Genomic DNA, 24,787 nt, shown 5'->3' on the forward strand with positions numbered 1-24,787 from the left:
AATAGATTAGTGTGAGGAACATGTATACAATCGTGCGCGTGCGTGAACACACACACACACACACGTATGCAATAACAGTTGATGAAAAAGAGAGGCCATGAGTTTAGAAGAGAAAAGGAAGTGCATATGGGGATGGGAATGAAAGGGGAAAGGGAAGGGAGAAATATTGTAATAAAATTACAATCTCAAAAATAAACAATTAAAATAGAAACCCTGCATGTGGATCTACATTTATCTCAAAATAAAAACTGAAAAGAAGTTGTGTGATCAGTCAGGATGGCTCAGGGGATAAAAGCCTGATGTCTTGAGTTTGGGCCCTTGGATCAACCTTGTGGAAGAGTCTATGTAGCTTTGGCTGTCCTGGAACTGCTTTGTAGATCAGGATGGCCTTGAACTCATAGATCCACTTGCCTCTGTCTTTTCTGACTGAACCTGGAGCTTATTGATTTGACAGGACTTGCTGGGTAATGAGTCCCAGGGATCCTCCTGTCTCTGCCTTGCCAGTGCTAGGGTGCAGGTGCACAGTGCCACATTGTAAAAGAAGTAGAGATCAAAACAGGCCAAACACATGTAAACTTTACCAGCTGAACCATCTCCCTAGGCACAAGAATTTTCTAGAAGCTGTTTTGGGTTTTCATTGTAATAAAATGTTGGAAAGCCCACAACCAGCCAGGGATGGTGTAGGCCAGTAATCCTAGCCATTTGATAGGAGCCTTACACAGGAGGATCTGCCTTTAAAAAAAAAGGAAACTCACTTTCTGCACTACCCAGAGAGGGGTCCACACAGTAGCTTTGCTCTTGATTCATGTTCTAATTTATTTGTGCCTGCGAGTATTGTCTTGTTCTGTCTTTTCCTGTCCTGTGTGTGTAACAATGGGCTTTGTTCACTCATTGAACAATAAAGAAAGCAAAGCATCACATCGGGAAAGAATGAGCCACTGATTCCCAGTTGACCCCCAACTAACCCAGATAACAAACACACAATATCTCAATGCTACTTTCCAGCACTTATGGTGGATATTCGTTTTATAAAACCACTTTCAGCCTACTTGCTGTTTCTGGCAAATGTTCATCATAATACACATACAAACCACATCCATTCCTGTGGGCCAGGGGCATGGAAGAGTACATAACTTAAAAATTATAGCTGTGCATTGTTGTATGCTTAGGTGGTATGGGAAGCCCAAGGCAATTAAGGCTGGTGGTCACAACAAGAAGCTTAAAGGCAGATTAAACAAACAGGTGCTGAGTGCACAGTAAGAAAGCAGTCATAAGTAAACCTGAGGTATATTTACTCTGGCTGTGAGGTCCAGAAAAATTCTAGTCTCTTAGAAGTATTTTCATAAGGCATCACCACAGACGTGGGAAAGCTGCTGCTGGCAGTTTGTGCCATTGTTGCTATCAAAAGCCCTGTTAATGTCAGCACTGTCTAACAGGGACACTGGCCAGTGGGCTGTGCTCAAGTATGCTGCTCCAATTACTAGCTGCTTCATGCCCGGGACTCTTGAGCAACCTGATGCAGACAGTACTTTGGGAGCCACGTCCTCTGGCTAGTGACTGATCGTAGAGCCGACCACCAGCCCATCACAGAGGATGGCTACCCGCTCTCTGTATAACCATCCCATGCAAACAGGCCCATGCAGTGAGGGGTGGCTCTCCCAAGAACACTGGGGAAAGGTCTACAGAGATCCCAGAAATAGTGACATGAGCATGCTACTTGCTGAGAAGGCTGTAACCAAGGAGGAAGCTTACAGTGAGTAGACTGTACCAGCTTCTAAGAACAGACTTTGAGAAATACCTTTAAAACGATAAAAAATGAAAACTTTAAAAGAAAAGGCAACATTGGAGGAAGTCTGTAATTCAAGAAGAAATTAATAGCCTCAATATGGAAGGTATTTAACCACACAGAGAATTTCAAGAGGAAAATTACAAACAGTTGTGCAAGCTGGGCATAGTGGTGCCCACCTTTAATCCCAGCACTCAGAAGGCAGAGGCAGGCAGATCTCTGTGAGCTGGAGGCCAGCCTGGTCTACACATAGTTCCAGGACAGCAGGGCAACCTACCTTGCCTCATAAAAAAAAAGGGGGGGAGGATAGGGTAGTGATTCTGTTAAAGGTAGTCCTAGATAGGAACTTACGCCAAATAAAAATCAAGAAAATATCATGATACAAAGGCATGATTTACAAAATGAATATGCCCCTAAGTGAAAAAATATAGGCTCACACCAAAGCTAATTGCTACATTCCATAACAAAAAAAAATTTTGTAACAAAAAAAAAATTTTTTTTTTTTTTAAGTCTTACAAGCTAAAGCTGGTGAGATGGTGCATGCCTTTAATCCTAGCACTTTTGGAGGCAGAGGCAGGTGATTCTCAGTGAGTTTGAGGACAGCTTGGTCTACAAAAACAAGTCCAGGACAGCCAAAGTTACAAAGAGAAACCCTGCCTCAAAAAAAAAATAAAATAAAATAAAATAAACAAGAAACAAAACAACACACATGCACAAACAAAAATAAAACTCCCTTAAAAAAAAAGATGTTTTCTAGAGCTGAACATGTAGCTACATTGGCAGAATGTTTGGCTAAATTCATGAGGCACTGGGTTTGTTTCTCAGAACCCCATTAAAAAAACAAAAAACAAATAGTCACATAAACTTGCAAACCCAGTACTTGAGAGCTAGAGACAGGAAAATCCCAGGTTCAAGGCATCACTGGCCACTTACTGATCCTGATGTCAGCCTAGGCTACGTAGGAAGCTGCCCTCTCTCAAATGGGCCTATGCAAATAACCACGGTGGTACACGTCTCAAAAGTAATTCTGGAAACTAAACTCTGCAAACTTTGAGACAACAGAACAACCTACAATTCTTAAAATAACCATTTCCTAGTATTTATACTCATCTAATGAACCATGACGCCAATGTGTGGCAGGACTGACGCTTTAAAGTATACAAGCTATAAAATCCAACACTTTCCACGTATTCTTTTCCAGGAAGCCACTGAAAATGTGTCTCCTGAAATAAGCTAAGAAAGGAAGAATGAACCAACCAAACAACAAAAGCAAACCAACACCACACACACTCACACACAAAAGGAAAATGAGAGGCAAAGGGAATTCTCCATATATAAGAAAGGCTCCAGCAGACTTCCTCAGGAATCTGAAACTAATGAAATAATGTACAGATCTTGAGAAAATACTTAGAGGTCAAATAAATCATTAAAGACATAAGCATCCAAGGGAAAACAAGTTGTTCAAGAAATCACCACTTACCCCAGGACTAAGCTCTGGTTAAATGACTATGTAACTGTATTCAGAAGTGGGGAGGAAGAGACTGAGCGTATGTGTATGTGAGGGAAGAAAAAGAAGCACCTATCATCATCCCATAAATAGAAAAGTAGGAGGGTGCAGAAGATCCCTGTAATTTCGGCAGGCTGAGGCAGAAGAGCACATTCCAACACTACGTGACGTTCAAAGCCAATCTGCACTACATGGAACTGTCTCACAAAACAACTGAACTCTAAGATTGAGAGAAAAGGACACAACTGTGCCACTTAATAACCAGCAATACATTTCAAAAGTGGTATCTTACACTGGAAGGTGGTTGCTTTCAGTGTCACAGTTGGCAAACCGTTAAGGGCACTTCCTACTCTTGCAGAGGTCCTGGTTCAATTCCCAGTATTCAGATGGTGCCTCCGAACTCTAATTCTTGTTTCAAAGGATCGGATGCTTTCTTCTGGCATCCAAGGGCAACAGGCAGGCAGGCACGCACACACACACACACACACACACACACACACATAAAAGGGAAACACAAAAAGTAAGAAATCTAACAACCTTAAGTGGTTACTCTTGAAGAATAAAAAAGAGTGAGACCAGGAGAATGCTGTTTTCTATAGAGTTGACACATTAAACTCAGAACTTTTTTTTTCTATACTTATTTATTTTTTAGTATGGGAGCCGAGCATGCTAGGGTATGCACATGGAAGCCAGAGGAAAATCAGTCAGGCCTCTCCTTTTCCCCAAGTGGGTCCTTGAGGCATTCAAGTCAGGTGCTCAGGTTTGGTGACAGTACCTTTACCTGCTGAACTCCCCTAAACTCACGACTTTCAAAAAGGGATTAAAAAAAAAAAAAGTCAAAGATGAAAAAGAGAAGAAAGCTCTATCAGCTATTACCCTCACAAGGCTTTCCTTCGAGAACAACTTAATCTCTACCCTGCAATGTAAAAAAAATCTGGTTCACTCTAAGGTTATTATTTATGTCAACTAACTACAGCAGTATTTTCAAACCCCATTCCTTTTGTTGTTGGCTTCTTTTGTTTCTGTTTTTGTTTTTATAAAACTCATTCTTTAAATTCTTTAAAAGCAACTAAAACAAGCAACACCAGTACGTAGAGACAAAGAGAACCTAGGCTCCAGGAACTTCACTGGGGCTGATTTGTTAAACGTTCACATTGAACAGAGGTGCTAGGGAAAAAACAGCTGTGTTTATCATGCCAGGTATAGGTAACTTTATTCAAGATTTTGACAAAAATGATCCCCAAAGTAATATAAATTTAGACACCTTAAAAAAGTCTAGATGTAAAATTTCAAAAGAAAATTGTTTCAGTTTCAAATCAAGTTCAAGTCAAAAGTCAAACAAATTTTACAAATCATAAATACTATTTTCCTTTTTAGATTCATTACATTTTCAAAGACAGGTCACCAATGTCTTTTTCTTCGATACTGGCCATTTGGAATCAGTTAACATGATTTGTATCTTTAAGTTCTGAGTCTGTACCTCTCCTGAATATTGTTATAATTAAAAATATAAACCCAGAAGCCACAATTCTTCCTTCCGCCTCCCAGATGCTGAGACAAGCATTACACTCTACCTGGTTTATGCAACACTGGGGATTTAACCCAGGACTTCATGTTAGGCAGACACTCCTCTGAGCCACATCTTCAGCCCCTGGACAGTAATTTTACCACATTTCTTCTCATCCTGTGTTGGCATTGGTTTGGTTCTTTTGAGTAGAATGGATGGCTATAGGTTTAATATCACTAATATAAAGGTCTGTTGTCTAAAAAAAGTATCACTTTGATATTTTACTAAGAAACTGCTTTTGTTGCAAAAGCAGACACTGTATGCTAGAACTCACTTTAGGCTTCAAGGAAATTTACCTGTCTCTGTATAATAACATATAAAGATAACCAAGAAAGGCCCCTTTCTTAAACTTGGCTCTAAATTGAGTGTTATTAATAATAAATAATATCTTTCTTATGAAACAGGCAATTCTATGCAATTTATTCTATGAAAGAATGACCAAATTTCAATGAAAAGAAAATAATGCATTTTTCACGTTAGCTATGGCTGACTCCATTCCCTGAGCATGAATCTCCTTTTCCTTCTAGCAACTGAGCTCAAGTTTGCCCCACAGGAACTATTAAACGGAGAATGGTATCAGTAGACAATATCTGTTACTTTTGCAGTCACTATTTATACTAACTGTGGCATTTAAGTTTTCATGTCTTTATCATAAGGCTCTCTACAGAAGCAGCAATAGCCAAAAGAAACTGTTTTTTAAAAAAAAGCAATTTCAAAGTGGATCTTTATCCAAACACAACAAAAAAGCAAAGAATTTACAAACATTTTCATTCTTATGTTAATGTAATTTCCAAAGTCACATTCCCGACTACTATGAAGAGCAGAAGTGGGAAGAACTCTAACATAACATGCTACACAAAAAGGGAGACAAATGACTGACTTCAGGAGCCCACTACACACTGCAATATTTTCAAGTGGTAAAAGGATATGAATTTGTTTAGAATTGCCCATCTATCTGGCTGACAATTTGATTATATTAAACATATTACTACAAAATGTACCAAGAAGTAGAATAGTATTACATTTGTGACCTGCAAATAACAAAACAAAACAGAGGTTCAAGAGTCTAAGCTATAATATACACATGAAGTATATGCAGCCACAATGCACAAAAATGTGACAGTCCAGATGCTTATAAAACAGCCTGTGTGTCCCAGACATGTCTTTGAAAACCTGTTACTAGTGTCTATTTCCCTCCTGTAGCTTGATGAGAAGCAGCCTAGACATCCATGAAGTGAGGAGAGGGTCTACTTGGCAAAGCTGACGGTTCCAGGTTCCGACTGTGTTCAGTCACCCGAAAGCTGGAAAGAATCTTGTAGCTGGTATTCTTCCATTCCTCTGCCAGCTTCCCCTTTTTCCCCTCCTTTCATGTTTTAGGTCAGAAAAAAGCTGGAATGTGCTGTTTCTTGTCGCAACAGGCTTTTCAAAGATAGTAATGAACCAAATTAAAGAGTTCTTTGGCCAAATTAATAACAGGCTTACCCTTCATTCCACATTATTTCATAATCCCTTCTTTTCTAATTTTTCCAGTATGGCCTGGATCTTACAAACAGCTTCTTTCCTGGCCTGACGGACAGAGTCCTGGCCTCCAGTTTCCACAGAATCCAGTTCTAAAAGTTCCTTTGTCAGCATTTCTTCCAGAAGCCAGTAAGCTTTGTCTGTCTTTTTTCCAACAAACTCTTCTACTTCCTGTTCAAGATACTGGACCTTCTCCAGCACATGGATGATCTTTTTAATACTTGGAGGAGTGCCTTCATCTGTAGAGAAACACTCTTCAGAGAGATTATTACTTGGAACTTGACTGCTAGGATGTTCACTGGCAGCATTACCATACAACTGAGGCTCAGCACTATACTGGACTTGAGAATCCAAAAGGTCTGAATTATCATTGTTCATTGTTCCTGAAGACTCATACTGATGGACACTGCAAGGGAAGGTGTGCCTGTTCATGCCATGACTGGACTGGTTATAGGAGTATGAGGAATCCTTGAAACAGGAAGACAGAAAGGAAAAAAAGCTGTTTTAATAGGCAGGCATCAAGGTCAGATACACATCTTTCACTGACCAGGAAACTACTTGAAAAGTACTTTCACACAAATAAAACTGGCTCCCACCTTAATCATCAAGAGAACACTGTTAAGGAGATAAAAGGGAGAACTCTTTTAAGAAAAAGGCACAGAATGCCTACATATGATGGCTGGAAAATACATCAATGCATGTCATTCTTGTGAATACTTCACAATCGATCTTACTAACTCACAATTCATCCAGTGATCTAATCATTAGTTTTCCTCCTTAAATAGTAGAAGCCTCTGAAGCATAGCCTAAAGCAGACAGTATTTTGTCTGTGGCTTATGTAAACAACCCCCACACAAGCCAATGTGTGCTACTTCACATTGTTTTACATCTCTTTCCACATATCATTTGAGGCTGTAAAAGAAAGTGCTTGATTCTGTTTAATATTCAGACAGTATCACAGCAGAATATAAGAATTTTTCTTTTCTTTTTTTTTTTTTTTTTTTAAGATATCCAGAGGACCCAAATTAGATTCTGAATAGCCAGAAGGTAGCTCCTAACTGTCTGTAACTCTAGTTCCAGGGATCTGGCCTCCAAGGATACTAGGCACACACATGGCGCATAGTGATACAGGCAGCCAATACATCCATATACATAAAAAATAATGAGAGTACAAAAACAGGTAAGAACAACAAAAAAAAATCCCCAAACCAAGTTTTTTTCATTCAACACAAACCAATACAGAAGTGTTACCTTGTGTACTCTTAATTACCTAGAGATCAAAAGAACAGCATTTAGAAGGTCTCCTACCTTAGGTTGTTGGGGTGGTGGTGAAGGGGGTGGCTGAGGAGAACTGTTGCCAGGCCATGGTGAAGCACTTTCCGTCATGTAGAGATTGCCAGGGGGTGCTGAGGGTGCAGCTGAAGGCCAGGGGTAACGGGGGCCCATCCCATAAGCACCAGAAGCCCATGCATCATCTTGTGGCCGTACAGTCGCTGCTGACTGTGGCACAGTGCGGTTGCCATCTCCATAAGGATAATGGGGCAGTGTCATTCCAGGGTTCTAGATTGGGGAAAAAAAAACAAATGTATACTGTTTGGCTACTACTTAGAAAACAAAGAGTTTAAAAAGTAATAAAAATAGCATAAACAGGTCCTGACCTGTTAGTAACTCATTCATCAGTTACCAAAAATTCTCCACACCTGAGAAAATCTGACTTCCAAAGCACAAAGAACAGAGCCGGTGAAAGACTTGGGAGTAAGACTTAAATTCACTTGGCGAAGCAAGTATTTTCCAAAAACATTACAGACAGATAAATCCATACGCTATAACACAGAACAACAAAACTCCTCTTGAAACAATAAGCATGGCATATTCATAGCTTATTACTGTACACCCAACAGTGTTGGAGAAGATTAAGTTAGGGAAAGTGTCAAGCAACAACTAAAGACTTATTTTATTACAGAAATTTCATGGGGGCTGGAAATATGTCTCAGTCATTAAGAGCACAAACTGCTCTTCTAGAAGATCGCAAGTTCAAGTCCAAGATGCCATATCAAGTGGTTCCCAAACCCATCACTCCAGTTCCTGGGGTTCTCACACCTCTGGTCTTTGTGAGTACCTGCATTCATGTATGTGCATATACAGTCATGAAAATAAAGGAGGACAAAGGAGGAGTCAGGTATGGTGGTGGTAGGCCATTTGCTGTGAGTTTGAGGCCAGTCAGGTCTGTACAGGGAGTTCCAGGTGCCCAGGGCAGAAGAAGCAGAAGCAGAAGAAGAAGCAGAAGTAGAAGAAGCAGCAGCAGAAGAAGCAGAAGAAGCAGAAGCAGCAGAAGCAGCAGAAGCAGAAGAAGAAGCAGAAGAAAGAAAGAGAGAGAGAGAGAGAGAGAGAGAGAGAGAGAGAGAAAGAAAGAAAGAAAGAAAGAGAAAGAAATAATAAATTTTGGGCTGGAGAGATGGCTCAGCAGGTAAAGGTACTTGCTATGCAAGTCTGGGGACCTGAGTTTGATCCCTGGAACCCACAGAAGGTGAAAAGAAAAACACCACAGAGCTGTCCTTTGACCTCTACACATGGCTGTGGTACATGTGTGTCAACCCCCACAACTCGCATCATGCACACAAATAATAAATATAAGTTAGGATTTAAAACAATTATGACTGTGACATTTTTAAGGTACCTTCAGCCAAATTCAATTTAGGCATCAACATAAAAGACCCTTCCCTCGCTTTAAAAAAACAAAACAAAACTCTGAACATCTACAGTGCTTTCTTTTTTGTTTTATTTTTGAGACAAGGCCACACTATTGTAGCCTTGGATGATCTTGAAATCAAAGGGATTTGCTTGCCTCTGCCTCATGAGAATTGGGGTGTGGAGGGCTCTACTTTCTGTTTACAATGCAGGAAGTAGAAACATTTCTCCCTGAAAGGAAACTGCTTACCTGGGAAGCAGGATATCCTGGCACCTGACTTCTCAGAGGAGGTGGTGCTTCTGTTGGACAGTCCTGCTGGGAGTATACCCAACGGGAAGCTGGGGTTGGGCTGTTCCCAGGTGACCGGTAGGTGCTTGGAACTTCTGTGGAGTAACTGCTCTGAGTATACCCAGGTACATAGTAAGCCCCAGAGTATGAGGCACTGCTTGCTGCAGGGCCTGGAGGGTACGGGGGACCATATGCTCCATTTGCGTAAGAACTCACACCCTGCAGAAAAGGAAAACCAGGGGGAAAAGAGATAAATGGGTTGAAGGCATGAAATGCCTTTAATGTCCAACCTTGAAAACTTTAGAAGAAAAGATATCAGGAACTGATGAAATATAAGCTACCCAAGTAGTCTATGAAGTGCTCTTTCTCGTCACTATTCTCTACCATCAAACTACATATTAAACTCAGGCTATGAGTTTATGTAAGTTATGTGGCATCAATGGAAGGATATATTGTGATGACAGATAAAGTGACAAGGTAATGGCCTTCTCAAACATTTTCTTAAATATAATTCACAATTACATCTCCAAGCAGAGAACTTGTGCCCACAGGAGGCAACTCTAGGAAACCTGGGGGACTAGCTAGAGAAAAAAAAGGAAATTCTATTATATAATAGAAGGGGGGGGGAACACCATAGAAACAGACCTCAGACTGTAATAGGCTTTTATATTTAATTGCTCTTAGCTTTAGTTTTCTTTTCTTTTTTATTTTTTTTAGCTTTAGTTTTCTAACAGAAAAATGAAGAGCCTAAACTTAACTTACAGTATCAAGAAAAACTGAGATAACAAAAATAAATGACTTAGCAGGTACACAATATGCCCAACAGATGGTGATTACATTATTGTATGTATTATGGTGAGTTAAAAAAAATGAACCCAGGTTGACTTTACAGTCCATACTGAACTATGCAACCACCCAGCTTCCCAGACAACACCAACAACAGATAAAGAGACACTCCTCAGTACACTCTTACTAGTGTGGTTTGCTGTAATTTGATTACTGCCTTAAAGAGTGCTGGGGACTAAACCCAGGGCCTCGTGCAAGACAGACAAGTGTGCTACCTCCAAGATATAGTGCCAGTCCTTTTTCCTGTAGTTTTAAATTATCTACCCAGACTATTACACTGTTGATATCCAGAATCCTGCTAAATGCTCCAAGTAAGATTAAAGCTAAGCTCTAAACTGAAACTATTTCCTAAATGTTTTCTATTATTTTCTGTGCATGTGTAAGAGAGGGAAAGAGAAAGAGAGAGAGGTGGAGGATGCATGTGTCACAGCATGCTTGTGGAGGTCAGAGGACAATCTAGACAGTAGGTCCTTGCCTTCCCCTTGCCTTTGAGCTTGTTTGACTCAGGGTCTCTTATTCACTGTTTTATACTTCAGGCTAGGGATTATAGACACATTGCTGCATTCAGCTTTTATGTGGCTCTAGGAACCCAAATTCAGGTCATCACGCTTGCATGGCAGGCACTTTGTCCACTGAGCCATCTCCACAGTCCCACTTTAGCTTTTTAAAACAGTGAAAACACAGAATCGCGTTCTCTTGTAATCACTGCTGTCTCAAATCCTTTTCATTTCCACTACATAATTAAAATGGCTGTATTGGCATTTGTATGTAATCCCAGAAGGATGTGGCAGGAAGAATTTCAAGTTTGTAGCTAGCAGTCTAAGGATGAGGCAGGAGGATTACAAGATAGAAGAAAGCCTGGCCTACCTTAGTAAGACATGTTCAAAACCAAATTAAAACAAGAGAAACAAAATACAAATGCCCAAAGAATTGCATGTGTGGTCAGGGACAATAAAAGATTAAAGAGCCAAGTAATATATTCCCCATAAACCCTTGAGGTTTTCAGTCTAAAAAAATAACTCCTTAATAGAATACAAAGGTCGAGATTTGATAAAATGCCACGTGACTTTTTGGTCTGTAATTACTTCCCAAGGAAATCATTCAACTAAAAAAAAAAAGTCACAGGCATGAAGTTGTTATGTACATTATCTGTAATTACACAAAATAGTACAGGGCTGGAGGGATAGCTTAGCAGTTAAGAGCACTTGCTGCTCCTCCAGAGGGCCGAAGTTCAGTTTCCAGACTTACAACCATCTGCAATTCTACTTCCAGGCAATCCGCTGCCCTTCAAGCCTCTACGGACACTGCATATATGTGCTACACATGTATACAAGCAGGTAAAACACCCATATATATATAAAATGAAAATGAGTAACTCTTAAAATATGAGTTACACAAAATGTCATAGAACCTAGATGCCATGTCCTATGATAATCAAATGACTAAACAGAATAAAGACTATTTTTAGAAAAAATATCTTTTAATTTTTTATTTCACATGCATTGGTGTTTTCTTTGTATATGTCTGTAAGACCCCTGGAACTGGAGTTACAGAGAGCTATGAGTGGACATGAGGGTGTTAGGAATTGAACCCAGACCTTTAGGAAAAGCAGCCAGTGCTCTTAATTGCTGAGCCATCTCTCCAGCCCCAAGGATCATTCTTAAGAAATTTTATTCAGTTTACTGTTAGAAACAAGTAGATTTAATTTTAGAATTGTTTCCTTGTAATTTTCTTTGCTTTATTTCTTACATCTCTTTACTCACTTCCTTTTCTTTTTTGAGCTGGGTCTCATTAAGGGGCTTGGCTGGCCTGGAACTTGTTACGTACATAGGGCTGGGCCTTAAACTCAAGAGATCCTTCTGCCTTTGCTTCCTGAGTGCTGGGAATGAAGGTGTGTGCCATCATGCCTGGTCTTACTTATTTTACAGTGTGGATGATGGTGGGCTCATATGTTATATATGTCAGAGCACATATGTTGAGCTCAGAACACCTGTGAGAGTTTGTCTCTTCTACCATGTGGGTTCCAGGAATTGAACTTCGGTGATGAGTCTTGGTGATAAGTACCCACTGAGTTATCTCGCTGGCACGCCTTTATAAAGTCTTAATCATGATCTGTGATTAAGACTTTTTATTGCTGGAATAAAACACCATGACCAAGGCAACTTAAGAGAGGGTGTATTTGGGCTTTTGGTTTTCTAGGATGAGTTCCATTATGGTGGAGTGGAGGTTGGGGAAGTAAGCTGAAAGCTCACATTTTAAACTATAAGCACAAAAGCAAGCTGAGAATGGCTCAAATCTTTCAGCTCTCAAAGCCTACCCCCAGTGACATATTTAAGCAAGGCCGGACCTCTTAAATCTCCCAGAAAGTACCACCAACTGGAGATCAAGTGTTCACACGTCAGAGTCTATGAGGGCCAGCACAGACTCATTTAAACTACCACTACAAGGTAGTTTTTTGTTTGTTTTTAAATACACATACTTAGATTTATTTAAAAGCAACAAAATACGTTATTTGGTATTTGTTTCAAAAATACTCCAAGAAAATACTACAAAGACAACACAAGATGGTCAAGTGTTGAGTCTTGTTGAAGCTGGGAGGAACATTTATTTCTACTTTTGTTTGAAATTTTCTTAATATGAAAGAAAAGAAAGAAGAAGTGGTATGGTAGTCACAGGCACATAATTCCAGCACTCAAGAGGCTGAGAGCTATGGGACAGGGGGCTGGAACAAAGAAGGTCTTGTCATTGGGTCTGTAAACTGAACCTGACAGGGAAACACAGAAGTGTGCAACAGGGCAGCAGACATAGTTTAATGGGTAAGGGTGGTTGTTTTGCAAGCCTAATGACGTGAGTTTAATCCTTAGACGAGTGAGAGAACTCCTAAAAGCTGTCTTCTGGCTTCCACATGCGCACTGCGGCACTCCCCCATCACACACAGAGTACTAAAAACTGAATGGAAGCATTTAAGAGGTGTGTACAGATGGCAGAGGGAAGACTGAAGATGCATCTCCTATACAGTCATATTAGGGCAGCACAAGCAGAGTTATTTTCTTTCCTTATTTTTCAACTTCACTTAGATGTCTGTCTGTCTGAAAAGGGTTTTCTTCCGAAACTCACCAAGAAGCCTCTAGTGGTGCGGTGATTTTCCTTATCTCTGCATCTGCATGTTTGTTTTTGTTTTTCCACACAGGGTTTCTCTCTGTGTGACCTTGGCTGTCTTGTACTCACTCTGTAGACCAGGCTGGCCTCAAACTCAGTGATCTGCCTGCTTCTGCCTCCCAAATGCTGGAATCAAAGGTGTGTTCCACTACCACCCCACTGCCTCTGCATCTTAGGAGCAGGAGTTAAAGACATGTCACCATGTCCACTTCCAGATATCTAATAACCCTAATTATCTATCATCTACCTACCTACCTACCTGTCTGTCTGTCTGAAACAGGGCCTCATGATGTAGCCTTGGTTAACCTGGTAGAAATCTGCCTGCCTCTGCCTCCTAAACGCCAGGATTAAAAGGCACACACCACCACACCTCACAATAAATTTACACTTTTAAAAAGCTTTGTTATATATAACGAAATTTAAAAATTTCACAAAATAATTGTCTGGAACCACAAATAATTGAAAAAAAGAATAATCAGTTTATCAAAGGACATTATGCCTGCTGTTAGAATTTTTTCCTAAATTTATGAATTTCTATAATTTCCCCCTGTATACTGAGAGTATTCTTTTTTTTTTCTGTCTTTTTTGTTTTTTTGTTTGTTTGGTTGGTTGGTTGGTTGTTTTTTGTTTTTTTGGTTGTTGTTTTGAGACAGGGTTTCTCTGTGTACCCCTGGCTGTCCTCCAACTTGCTCTGTAGACCAGCCTAGCTGCAAACTCACAGTAATCTGTCTGCCTCTGCTTCCCTGAGCGGTGTGATTAAAAGCCCACCACCACACCTGACACTTTTCTTTTTACTTTATTTATTCATTTATTTAACTTTATTTTTGGTTTTTCTGAGACAGGATTTCTCTGTGTAGCCTTGGCTGTCCTGGACTCGCTTTGTCTTCAAACTCAATAAAGAACTGCCTGCCTTTTTCTTCCCTTAGTGCTGGGATTACAGGCATGTGCCATTATGCCTGGTTTCAGACAGTTTCTTTCTTTTATAGTATTTATTATTATATATATAATATTTAAAAAGAAATATATATATATATATACATACACACACACACACACACACATATATATACACAGTGTTCTGCCTGTATGTATGCATTCATGCTAGAAGAGGGCACCAGATCTCATTATAGATGGTTATTGTTATGTTGCTGTGAACTGAACTCAGCCAGTGCTCTTACCCTTTGCGTCATCTCTCCAGCCCCGGACAGTTTCTTAAGGTACAATCATGACCTATTTTTCCTTCAGTATCTCAATCACCTCAAGAACCACCTTAAACATTTCTGTGATTATTCCATATCTGCCATTTGGACAGTCAGAGCTACGGGTCTTTGTTAATAGCTACAATTATCTTGTTGTCCTTCATCCCAGCCAAACACTGCACAGCTCCAGATATCCCGACAGCAACATAAAGTTCTAGAGCTACTACTTTCTTGTCTGACCGACTTGCATGCCATTAGAACAAAGCCATCTTTAGAGCAGCAAGGGAGGCACCAATTGCAGCATGTAGCTGATCTGCCAATCATCTGGCAACTTAAGACCCTATTCTTCAGACCCCATATAACAACACTTTGGCATCAGTTCTGGTTGATCACTTTTCCTCAACTTCTAGTCAAGCCACTCTGATATTCCTGCTGGCAAAGATGTTGGTGCCTCTTCTGAACCAGCACTACCTCTACTTGTTGCTGCAGCCTCAAAAGATGTTCCCTGAAAAGAAAACGTCTTCACTTTGTCATCGTATTTTACTATTCATAAAACATTTCCTGCATAGAAAATTTCTCATAAATGTGTCATGTGACTTGATCTCAATGATGTCAGAAACTGGGGGAACATCAAGTTTGGGTGCTATTCTGGGAAAAAAGATTCTTTCAAAAGGCAGATGCTCCAGCACAGATGCTGTGTAACTGAACTGCTTTTTGAGTTTCCAAAACCAATGGTGTCCTCTGGAAGGAAGGCTCTGCATGTACCATGCTGAGCTACCAGACTTTGGTTACACCGGCAACTTTACAACACCTTGCACCATTTTGTCACCTCTGGTTCCAGACAGTAAGTAAGATACTTCAGCAAGATGAATGTGATGGTGTTTATCATAATAGGTACTAAAGAAGCACTTGCATGTTCAGCTATTACTAAAACACTGTGAAATCTGAGCAAAAAGGCCTCAGCCACCTGGAGCTGTGGGAATAGCTGCCTCTGCCAACCATCCAAATGCTTGTCCTCATTATTTGTATAGTAAAGAAGTTTATGCTTTGAAAAATGTTATATAAAAAGCTGGGCATAGGGCTAGAGAGACGGCTCAGAGGTTAAGAGCACTTGCCACTCTTCCAGAGGTCCTGAGTTCAATTCCCAGCAACCACACGGTGGCTCACAACCATCTATAGCGAGATCTGGTGCCCTCTTCTGGCATGCAGGTGTACATGCCGGCAGACCACTGTACACATAATAAATAAATAAATAAATAAATAAATCCTTAAAAAAAAAAAAAAGAGGTGGGCAATAGTGGACATGCTTTTAATCCCAGCACTTGGGCAGCAGAGGCAGGTAGATCTCTTGGAATTCAAGGACAATACAACTACATAAGAGGGACCCTGACTCAATGCGTGTGCGCGCGTGCGCATGCGTGTATGTGTGTGAAATCTAGACTCCAGGGAAGTTTGGTGTTCAAGTAGATTTTTTTTTTAAATAAAGACTTATTTATTTTATGTATGTAGACTTTTATCTGCAGGTACATCTATCTGTATAACAGAAGAGGTCAACTAATCCCATGTAACTATAGTTAAAGATGGTTGTGAGCCACCAGTGGGAGCTAGGAGTTGAATTCAGGACCTCTAAAAGAGCAGCTACTGTTCTTACCCACTGAGCTATCTCTCTAGCCCTCAAAAGATTCTTTAAGCAAAAGGAATGTGTTGAAGAACAGCATGTGCCAGGTGGTAGTGGCACACGACTTTAATCCTAGCACTGGGGAGGCAGAGGTGGAGGCAAAGGCAGGCAGATGGATCTCTGTGATTTGGAGGCCAGCCTGGTCTACAAAGTGAGTTCAGGACAGCCAGGGCTCTCTGTTACACAGAGAAAACCTGTCTCGAAAAACCAAAAAGAAAATTTAGAAGAAATTACACATGATGATCCTATTCTAGGAGAAAACACAAGCAGGAATTAATAAAACTCTTTTTTTTTTTTTTTTTTTTAAAGATTTTATTTATTTATTTATTTATTTGTAATGCATAATAGTGCTCTAAGAGGGCAGTAGAGGGTGTAGATGGTTGTGAGCCACCATGTGGGTTCTGGGAATTGAACTCAGGACCTCTGGAAGAGCAGACAGTACTCTTAACCACTGAGCCATCTCTCCAGCCCCTTAATAAAACTCTTAACAGGGTTAGGGAGGTAGCTCAGTGACAAAGTGCTTGCCTAGGTATACAGAGAACTCTATCAGCAACCTCCCTATAAGATATTCTGGTACAACAGAAGCACAACATTACGGGAGTAACCAACCACTTTAATATTAGATATATGGCCCACTCCATAAGATGGAACCCATACTTAACATTGCTCAAGTGGCCAAGAACTTTACATAGGTAACAGGCCCTAAGGGAAAACCTACTACTGCTATTCTGTTAAAGGAACATAGCAATAAAATAACTCTAAATGACATATTGCTATACCCATAGACCAGTGCATTGCTCAGCCCCCATCAGAGAAGCTGCTTCTTGTAGAAACTGGTCAGTAACACAGACCCACCACTGGACCATGTGCAGAGAATAAGAAACTGTGGAGCACTCAGCCCTAATGGGATGTCTTTACCCAGTATTTCCCCTCAAAGCTCAGGGATCTAAGTGGAAAAGCAGGCAGAAACACTATAAGAGCCAGAGGTGATAGATGACTTCAAGGAAACTGCATAATCCAAACATGAAAGGGTTGACATGTATATGGACTCACAGAGACTGTGACTTTATGCATAAGACCTATTTAAACCAGACAAAATCCCAATATAGAAAAGGGAAAGTGGGCTGAGAGGTGGTGGCACTTGCCTTTAATCCCAGCACCTGCCAGGCAGAGGCAAGCAGATCTCTGTGGGAGATCTTGGGAGGTGAAGGTAGAAGAAATTTCTGTGAGTTCAAGACCAGCCTGGTCTATAGAGTTCCAGGACAGCCAGAACACAGAAAAATCCTGTCTCAAAAAACAAGGAAGGAAGGAAAGAAGGAAGGAAGGAAGGAGGGAGGGAGGGTATGAGGGAGAAAAAAAGAAAGAAAATCTGCCAATTTTCAGCCATACCTGGCCTTGTAACTCTGGTCTCACAGAATATGAATTTGGGTATGGGGCCCGCGCTCTCACAGAATTCCAGTAGTTAGAATTGAAGCCAGGATATGGTGGCTGCTCCTAAGGAAAAAAGGAAAACAAGTCAATGTTAAATAGCATTCTTTCTATTGTTGATGTTTTCTTTTGAAATGGTTTCCCTACACACACAAAGCTGACCTGAAACTTGGTATCCCAGGACTGGGACTCAAACTTGCATTCCTCCTGCCTCTCTACCTTCCTAGTCCTATAATTACAGTGTGCATTACCATGTCAAATTCACTCTTACTACTAGTTAGACAGCAAAATGAATACCTCTAACAAGAGAAAAGATTAGGAGCATCAAAAAGAACAACAGGCAAAAAAGGATCTCTACTATAGAGCCATTATAATCACTATTACACTTAAAAAGATAAGTTACAAAGTAAACAATGTGCCCCAGAACAAAACAGCTACTGAGTATCTGGTAAGGGACTGGCATTATATGCCAGCCACTTGAAATAATAAGAAAAGGAATCCTATGTCAAGGTGACTAACAAAACCACAGACAGCAGTCTGCCTTTATCTACTGCCAATCACTACCTCTCATCAGTACATTTTCAGTATACCCAATCTGAAAATTTGAAATCTAAACTGCTGTAATTCTGGATATTTTGAGCTTTGATATGCCATCCCAAGAGGAAAGATTCACACTTGATCTGATGTGATGAGCTGCAGTCAAAATGCATGTAATGTGTGTATGGCTCAGTGACAGAGCACTTGGCTAAGCACAGTCAACGCCCTGGGTTCCATTCCCAGTGCAGCAAAACAAACAAATTGCAAGGGCATTAAAATGCTGTATAGTTACCTTCAAAGACACATGTACATTTAATGCTTTCAAAAGTCTGAAACAAAGCTGGACATGGTGAGGCAAATCTGTAAGCCCAGCAGAAGCATGAGGATAGCTATGAGTTCAAGGCCAGCCTGATCTACAAAGCGAGTCCAGGACAGCCAAGGCTACATAGAGAAACCCTGTCTCAGGAAAAAAAAAAAAAAAAAAAAAAAATTAATTCTGAAACCTGAAATACTTTTGGTCACAAACATTTCAAATATGAGGTATTTACCCTCTTTAACTAATACAAAATAGCAGTTATTTGTCACTGTTTAGATTTATACTTACCTAATAACTTTGGAAGACAAAACTACTACAACACGAGTTTACTCCAAGCACACCTTTTTTAATTCCAGTATTTTCCCTGCGGCTAAGCCTTTTGCTTACAGCCTATAACTTCAGAGTCGTCCACCCGTACAGAACATCCTCCACTGGAAGGCGTAAGTCTAGCTGTGATAGCACCATCTTTCCATGCTGTCTTCAAAATAACTGCAATATGCCACTAACCTCTTGTAAAAATCCCCCAAACCAATTCTGAAACCTCTCTGGCTGCCTAGCTTAACATGATGTGTTTACTATTCAGCGAGGTGTTACTCTGCTTTGAACTTACAGATTAAGTGCACGCTTGGCCATAAACCATTTTTATTTCCTTTAAAGTAGAGTGCTTTTGACTGTTAGTTTTTGTTGTTTGTTGGTTACACTGGATTAAACCTAGAGTTAGTTACTGTGTATCTACACTCGCTACCAAAAATTTAAATCATGAGTAAAGAGAAGACAAGGGCTGAAGCTGACTGCCCTAGATGTGGTGCCCTAAATCTTGGGACTACTACAAGTCAGTCCTTCCAGGTGAATCTTTAAGGTTCAATTTAACTACCTATATCCTCCATACTCTTTACACTTCCTCTCTTCCTGACTCAGCTTCCTAACACCATAGCTCCTTGCTTTTCTTTCTTCAGATAGACTTCCCTCACAAAAAACCACACTGAAATGCAAGTTATCTGCTGTATACAGAAAATGCAAGCAGCTTCTATTTTTTTTCTCCCTTGGTGTTGTTTAGTTTGGTTTTTTTCTTCCCACACTGGAGATTAAACCCAGAGTTTTGTGATGCTAGGCAAGTGTTCTATCAGTGTGGTATATCCCTAGCCACTCATTATTTTTGAGAGAGGGTTTTATGGAGTTGCCAGCCTGGCCTGAAATTTTCTATCCTCCCATCTTAAGCTACCTCAAAAGCTGGAATCACAGGCCTGCCAAACACCCCAACTGTGTTTTCACTTTGACCATAAGTCTCAAGTAGGCACTCAGCACTGTTAGCAATTATATAGTCTTCAGAAACAGTTTCACTTTTTTTTTGTCACCTCAAATCTCTAAATACATTTAATTAGGGTTGCTCACATGAGCATGGATGAGGGGATATTTACAGGAGCACAGACAATTTAACAGTGGCTATGGCACTAAAGATCACCTCCCACCTCACCCCCGGCAACTATTAACTGCCAACAGCTCCTCTGGAAGAGATGGTGCCTTGTCAACCACTCTGTACTAGCATCTGTTCATGGCCTGTAAATCCTCAGAAAGGTGGGACCTCATGAGCCTCTCCTCCATCTATGATGAAATGCTGCTGAGCTTAATCATATGCAGATCTTAAATGGGTAATGTCAGCTGCAATACAATTCATCAATGCAGTGATCATGTCACACCCTGTAGACAGTCTTTCATAACACCCCACTCCTTTCTCTGGCTTACATTCTTTCCACTCCCACTTCCATAACGTTCTTTGATCCTTGGAGGGGATAAAATGCATGACCTATTTAGGGCTGAGCATTCAGCAATCACTTTTTTCAGCACAGTAACCAGTTAGGCGTCTCAGCATTAGTCACCACCCACACAAATCCCCACCACCACTACCAACAACAACAAACCTTTGACCAAACCCAAGAACAACACTAATCTGTAAACGTAAACATAAATAATTAGAAGAAAGCTCTTTGGTGGGCACAATTTGTCCATTTAGCAAAACAACAGTAGTAGCAGTTTTCGCATTAGGGTCTATGGCCTCCCCAGCCAAAGGTTCTGAACAGGCTTAGAGTACCAGGCATGAATTCTCCCTGTGAAGTGGGACTCAAATACAAAGCGGTTCATTAACCCTGTAACAGTCATGCCACTATCACACAGAAAGGCACATTTTACCGGGCAAGTTAGTGGTGCAGCATGGAGCCATACCTTATTAAGACTGTTGATAAATTGTTTTCAAGCAGCCTGCACAGCCACACAAGGCATTATGAAAATGAGCCTGCAGGGAGGAAGCTGCCAGCTCAGCTTCACTTTGATTTCTCTCTGTACCGCAAAGTGTGCGGTGCCTTCAACAACAGGATTTTACCATCCAGCTGCGGTGGCTAACCAAGAGCAGTGACAACAGGATAGAAATGTTACAAAAACGCGTATGTATATGCACCATGTATGTGCCTGGTGCCTGAGTAGGCCAGAAGAGGGCATCAGACTACCTGGACCCAGAGTTACACAGTTGTGGGCCACCATGTGGCTGCTGGATTGAACCCAGGTCCTCTGGAAGAGCAGCCAGTGCTCTTAACCACGGAGCCATCTCTCCAGTGCTGGAAGTTGCTCTCTTAAAAAACTGGTGAAAGTGAGGTATTTCCAATTTTTCCCTACATCATATTTAAATATGTTAACTTTGTCATATTGTTTTGTTTGTTTAAGACAAGGTTTCTCTGTGAGGCCTGGCTATCCTGGAACTCACTCTGTGGAACAGACTGGTCTTGAACCCAGAGATCTACTGGTCTGTTTCCCAAATGCTGTGAGCCATCACCAGCTGGGCTTAAATGTTAATTTCAAAACAGGGCAGGGTAGGGCTCACCTATAATCTCAGCATTTGAGAGGTACGGGCATGAAGCTGAGAAAGTAAAGATCCTGCATGGCTACGCAGTGAGTTGAGGCCAGCCTCAGTTATAAGAGGCCCTCAATGTACATAACACAAAGTATGTACAGGAACACTGAAGATTAGTGTCCAAAGATCACATGTTCTAGGTAGATTCTTAAAGCTCCCTGTAGGGTTACAGGTATAAGTAGGTCACCAGTAGAGGGTATGCCTGAAGTACACAAGGTCCTGGGTTCAAATCCCACTTGGGAGAAAAAAAAAGAAAAGAAAAAATTTGCCCATACTCCCCCCTTTCCTATGTGTGTGCATATTCACGTTTGCATGTGCGGAAACAAAGGTGTGTGGGGTGCACCTGCATAGGGAGGCCTGAGGCTGATTTCCTCAATAGCTCCTCCACCTCACTCAATGAGGCAGGCTCTCTCAATCAAACCCAGAGCCCTCCCACTAGCTATAGGTAGTCTTGCTAGCCAAGCCCTCAGCCTTCTCAAGGTGAAATTATAGCCACCCAACATTTCCATGCATTCTAGGGATCCAAAGCCCCAACCCTCACACCTGCAAGGTGCGCCGCATCCCTGGCCATGTACTTCCCTTTTTTCTTTAATTTCCCACATACTATAAAATTTAGTAAAAAGCCAATAGAGTTAAGATTGTAGATTTAGGGGGGAAAAAAAAGCATATTTTGACAACATGCATATCTTTGATTTGTTTCTATGGGTGTATAAGAAATTCCACCCTTGGACTGGGCATAGAGCCACACACCTTTAATCCCAGCACTCAGGAGGCAGAGACAGAAGTATCTCTGTGAGTTCAAAGCTAGCCTGGTCTACAGATGGAGTTCCACCACAGATAGGGCTACACAGGGAAACCCTGTCTTGGAAAAAAAAAAAAAAAGACTTACAAATGCCCATTATACATTTTCAGTTTATTTCAAATTACTCTAGCACCATAACTTGTCTGATACACACAGTTCTACTTCAACCAAACCTCATGGCTCCCTACAGGATGCTGAACTTTAACTTCAGCAAGTCTTTCCCCAACAAAAAACTGTAAAAAGAACTTCTATTTCCCTGTTTCAGCTGTTGTCTCTGAGGCGTTTAGTTTGAAAATATAGCAAACTCAATAGAAGCCAGTCAGCAGTTTAAATCTCAACTCCTTTTCCTCATCAACTGTCTTTAATTTGGGTACTTAAAAGGCTGAGTGCTTCATCGTTAGACCATGTGATTAAAGTCCACGGCCTACTTATCCCATCCGACTTACAAATTCAGCAATGAAAATGCGCATCCGTTTTCACAGTTAACACTACCTATTTCTACTCTTACACAATTTTTAAAGAAGTGATGTTTTTATTAATTTAATTTTTTCAATGTACAATTCAGTAGTTTTTAGGACACTCAGAATTGGGAAACCATCATCATTAACTTCAGAATACTGTTATCACCTCAAAGCCCAGCTCTTCAACAATTCCTTCCAGTCCCCAACCCCAGCAGCTCACCAGTGTTTGTCTCTAGGAATTGCTTACTCTGGGCCCTATATATAAATGGAGTCATGCAGTATGACATGCAATCCTTGTGACTAGTTTCATCCAGCACACATGATCTATTTAAGGTTCAATCATGTTAAAACAAGAATGTATGGGGCGAAATCCATGCCTTTCTAGGTGTCATGTTCTAAAACATACCTCCAGCATTATCAGTGATAACTGTATGAGTTATTTCCAATTTTGGGCTATTAATTAATGATACTATGAAAATACTGTTTTCCATTTCTTTTTGTTGTTGTTGTTCTTTGTTTGAGAGGGGGTCTCACCATGTTGCCCTGGCTGTCCCGGATGGAACTCACTATGTAGAACAGGCTGGCTGGCCTACCTCTCCTTCCAGGGTGCTGGGATTAAGGGCGTGCTCCACCACTTGTTTTCCATTTCTTGAGTAAACTTACAGGTGGATCTGCCGGATCATAAGCTAACTCTCTGCCAGAAGTTTTAGAAAAGACTCAGCTATTTTTCCAAAGCACTGCACTATTTTACAACCCCATCATTAATGTGTGAGAATTTCACCATTAAATTTTCAGCAAATAACGATGTCTGAAGGCTAAAAGATGTGCGCCACCATCCTGTAACTATGGCTCCGTACAAAGAGGAAATAGAAATATGTATTTTTAGCATGCATACAAGTAATAAAATGTTATAGGTCCAAACATATTAAACAAGTGAACCTGACTCTCAGAGCCTTCTTCATTCAAAAATTGGGAAGCATTAATAACACGGCCTTGCAGTCTTGTGATGATTCAACAGAACACAGAGGTACTTTACAGCACTGACTTTTCGTGATTCAATCCCAGGCAGAGCTTTAGTGATAAGGGACTGAAAGATCAGCCCGGCCCGCACAGATCCTTTCCCCGCGGGAGGGGCTGCTGAGTAAGGAAGGACCGGGGCCGCAGCTCCCTTAGCCACGCAGGATAAATTGTTAACAGCCCAATCGCTCCGCTCTAGCTCTCGGGAGAGAGCGACAGCCCGCAGCCTGTTACCAAGCTTAGGGAGCCAGCGCAGAAGAATTTTTTTTCGGTTTTGGGTGGCAGCAGGCACACTTACGATGGCTGAAGTAAACACGAAGGGACGGATGGAAGCCAAGCCCACAGCCCCCTCACTTACGTCTCCAGCCCTCCTCGTCTCTGCACCCTCCCCAGAAGAACGACAACAAATCAGAAACCCGAGTCGTAACCAACCCTAAGTGGAACACCCCCAATGGTCCTCACCTCCGCCCGTGACTTCCCCGCTGCACCCCCGGGAAGGACCGGGGAGCCTACCTGGTGGCCTCCCGCGGCTCTGCTCGGCTCTGCCCAGGCGCCTCCAGAGGGGTAGTAGCCATCGCCACCTGCGCCTTCTCCCGGCCAGGTGGTCTCGGCCGGGGCGCCCCCGCGCCCCCGCCAGGAAACCGGAGGCTGGGGAGGCTCGGGGCGAAGCGGAGGGTACAAGGGCGGAGGTACGTGCACCGGGACATCGCCTCCCCCGGGCCCGTAGTAGCGGCCGTACGAAGGGCCGTCACTGGGGCCGTAGCCCGAGCGCCTCAGGGCCGACATGGGCTCCGCAGCCGCGAAGCGCTTCCCGCCCCCCACGGCCGGCTCATTGCGCAGGCGCCAGCGGGCGACAGGGACTGGAGGACGGCGAAGGGGGTCGGACGGCTGCAGCCAATCACGAGCCGGTCCCGCCCCTTGCACGCCGAGGGCCGAGCGGACATGGACCATACACCTCCACCGGGTCCTCCGAGCAGGGAAGCGAGGAGGGGAACCGCGCCGGTCGTCACGCGGGTGGCAACACCCGTCCTTCGTCCACCGGGCCAGGACTCCGCTTCACTGACCGGACGGGAAGAAAACGGCGCCG

General features: G+C 41.8%; 1 protein-coding gene and 1 pseudogene across 2 annotated transcripts; both read right to left on the reverse strand.

The window, feature by feature from the left end:
* Positions 1-3,915: 3,915 nt before the first annotated feature.
* Bag4 (BAG cochaperone 4) lies at positions 3,916-24,786 on the reverse strand. Of its 2 annotated transcripts, none has more exons than XM_021627611.2 (5): positions 24,163-24,786; positions 17,627-17,731; positions 9,317-9,574; positions 7,687-7,938; positions 3,916-6,846 (listed from the first exon to the last, which is right to left on the reverse strand). In XM_021627611.2, the coding sequence occupies exons 1-5, from the start codon at positions 24,649-24,651 to the stop codon at positions 6,361-6,363; spliced, it is 1,590 nt and encodes a 529-aa protein (XP_021483286.2). In that variant the 5' UTR covers positions 24,652-24,786; the 3' UTR covers positions 3,916-6,360. The 2 variants fall into 2 exon arrangements, with proteins under 2 accessions (XP_021483286.2, XP_021483287.2); XM_021627612.2 differs by having other exon boundaries at positions 24,214-24,784.
* LOC110540820 (electron transfer flavoprotein subunit alpha, mitochondrial-like) lies at positions 13,820-17,311 on the reverse strand (annotated as a pseudogene).
* Position 24,787: the final 1 nt, after the last annotated feature.

The sequence above is a fragment of the Meriones unguiculatus genome, chromosome 4 (genome assembly GCF_030254825.1).
Source record: "Meriones unguiculatus strain TT.TT164.6M chromosome 4, Bangor_MerUng_6.1, whole genome shotgun sequence".
NCBI lineage: Eukaryota > Metazoa > Chordata > Mammalia > Rodentia > Muridae > Meriones > Meriones unguiculatus.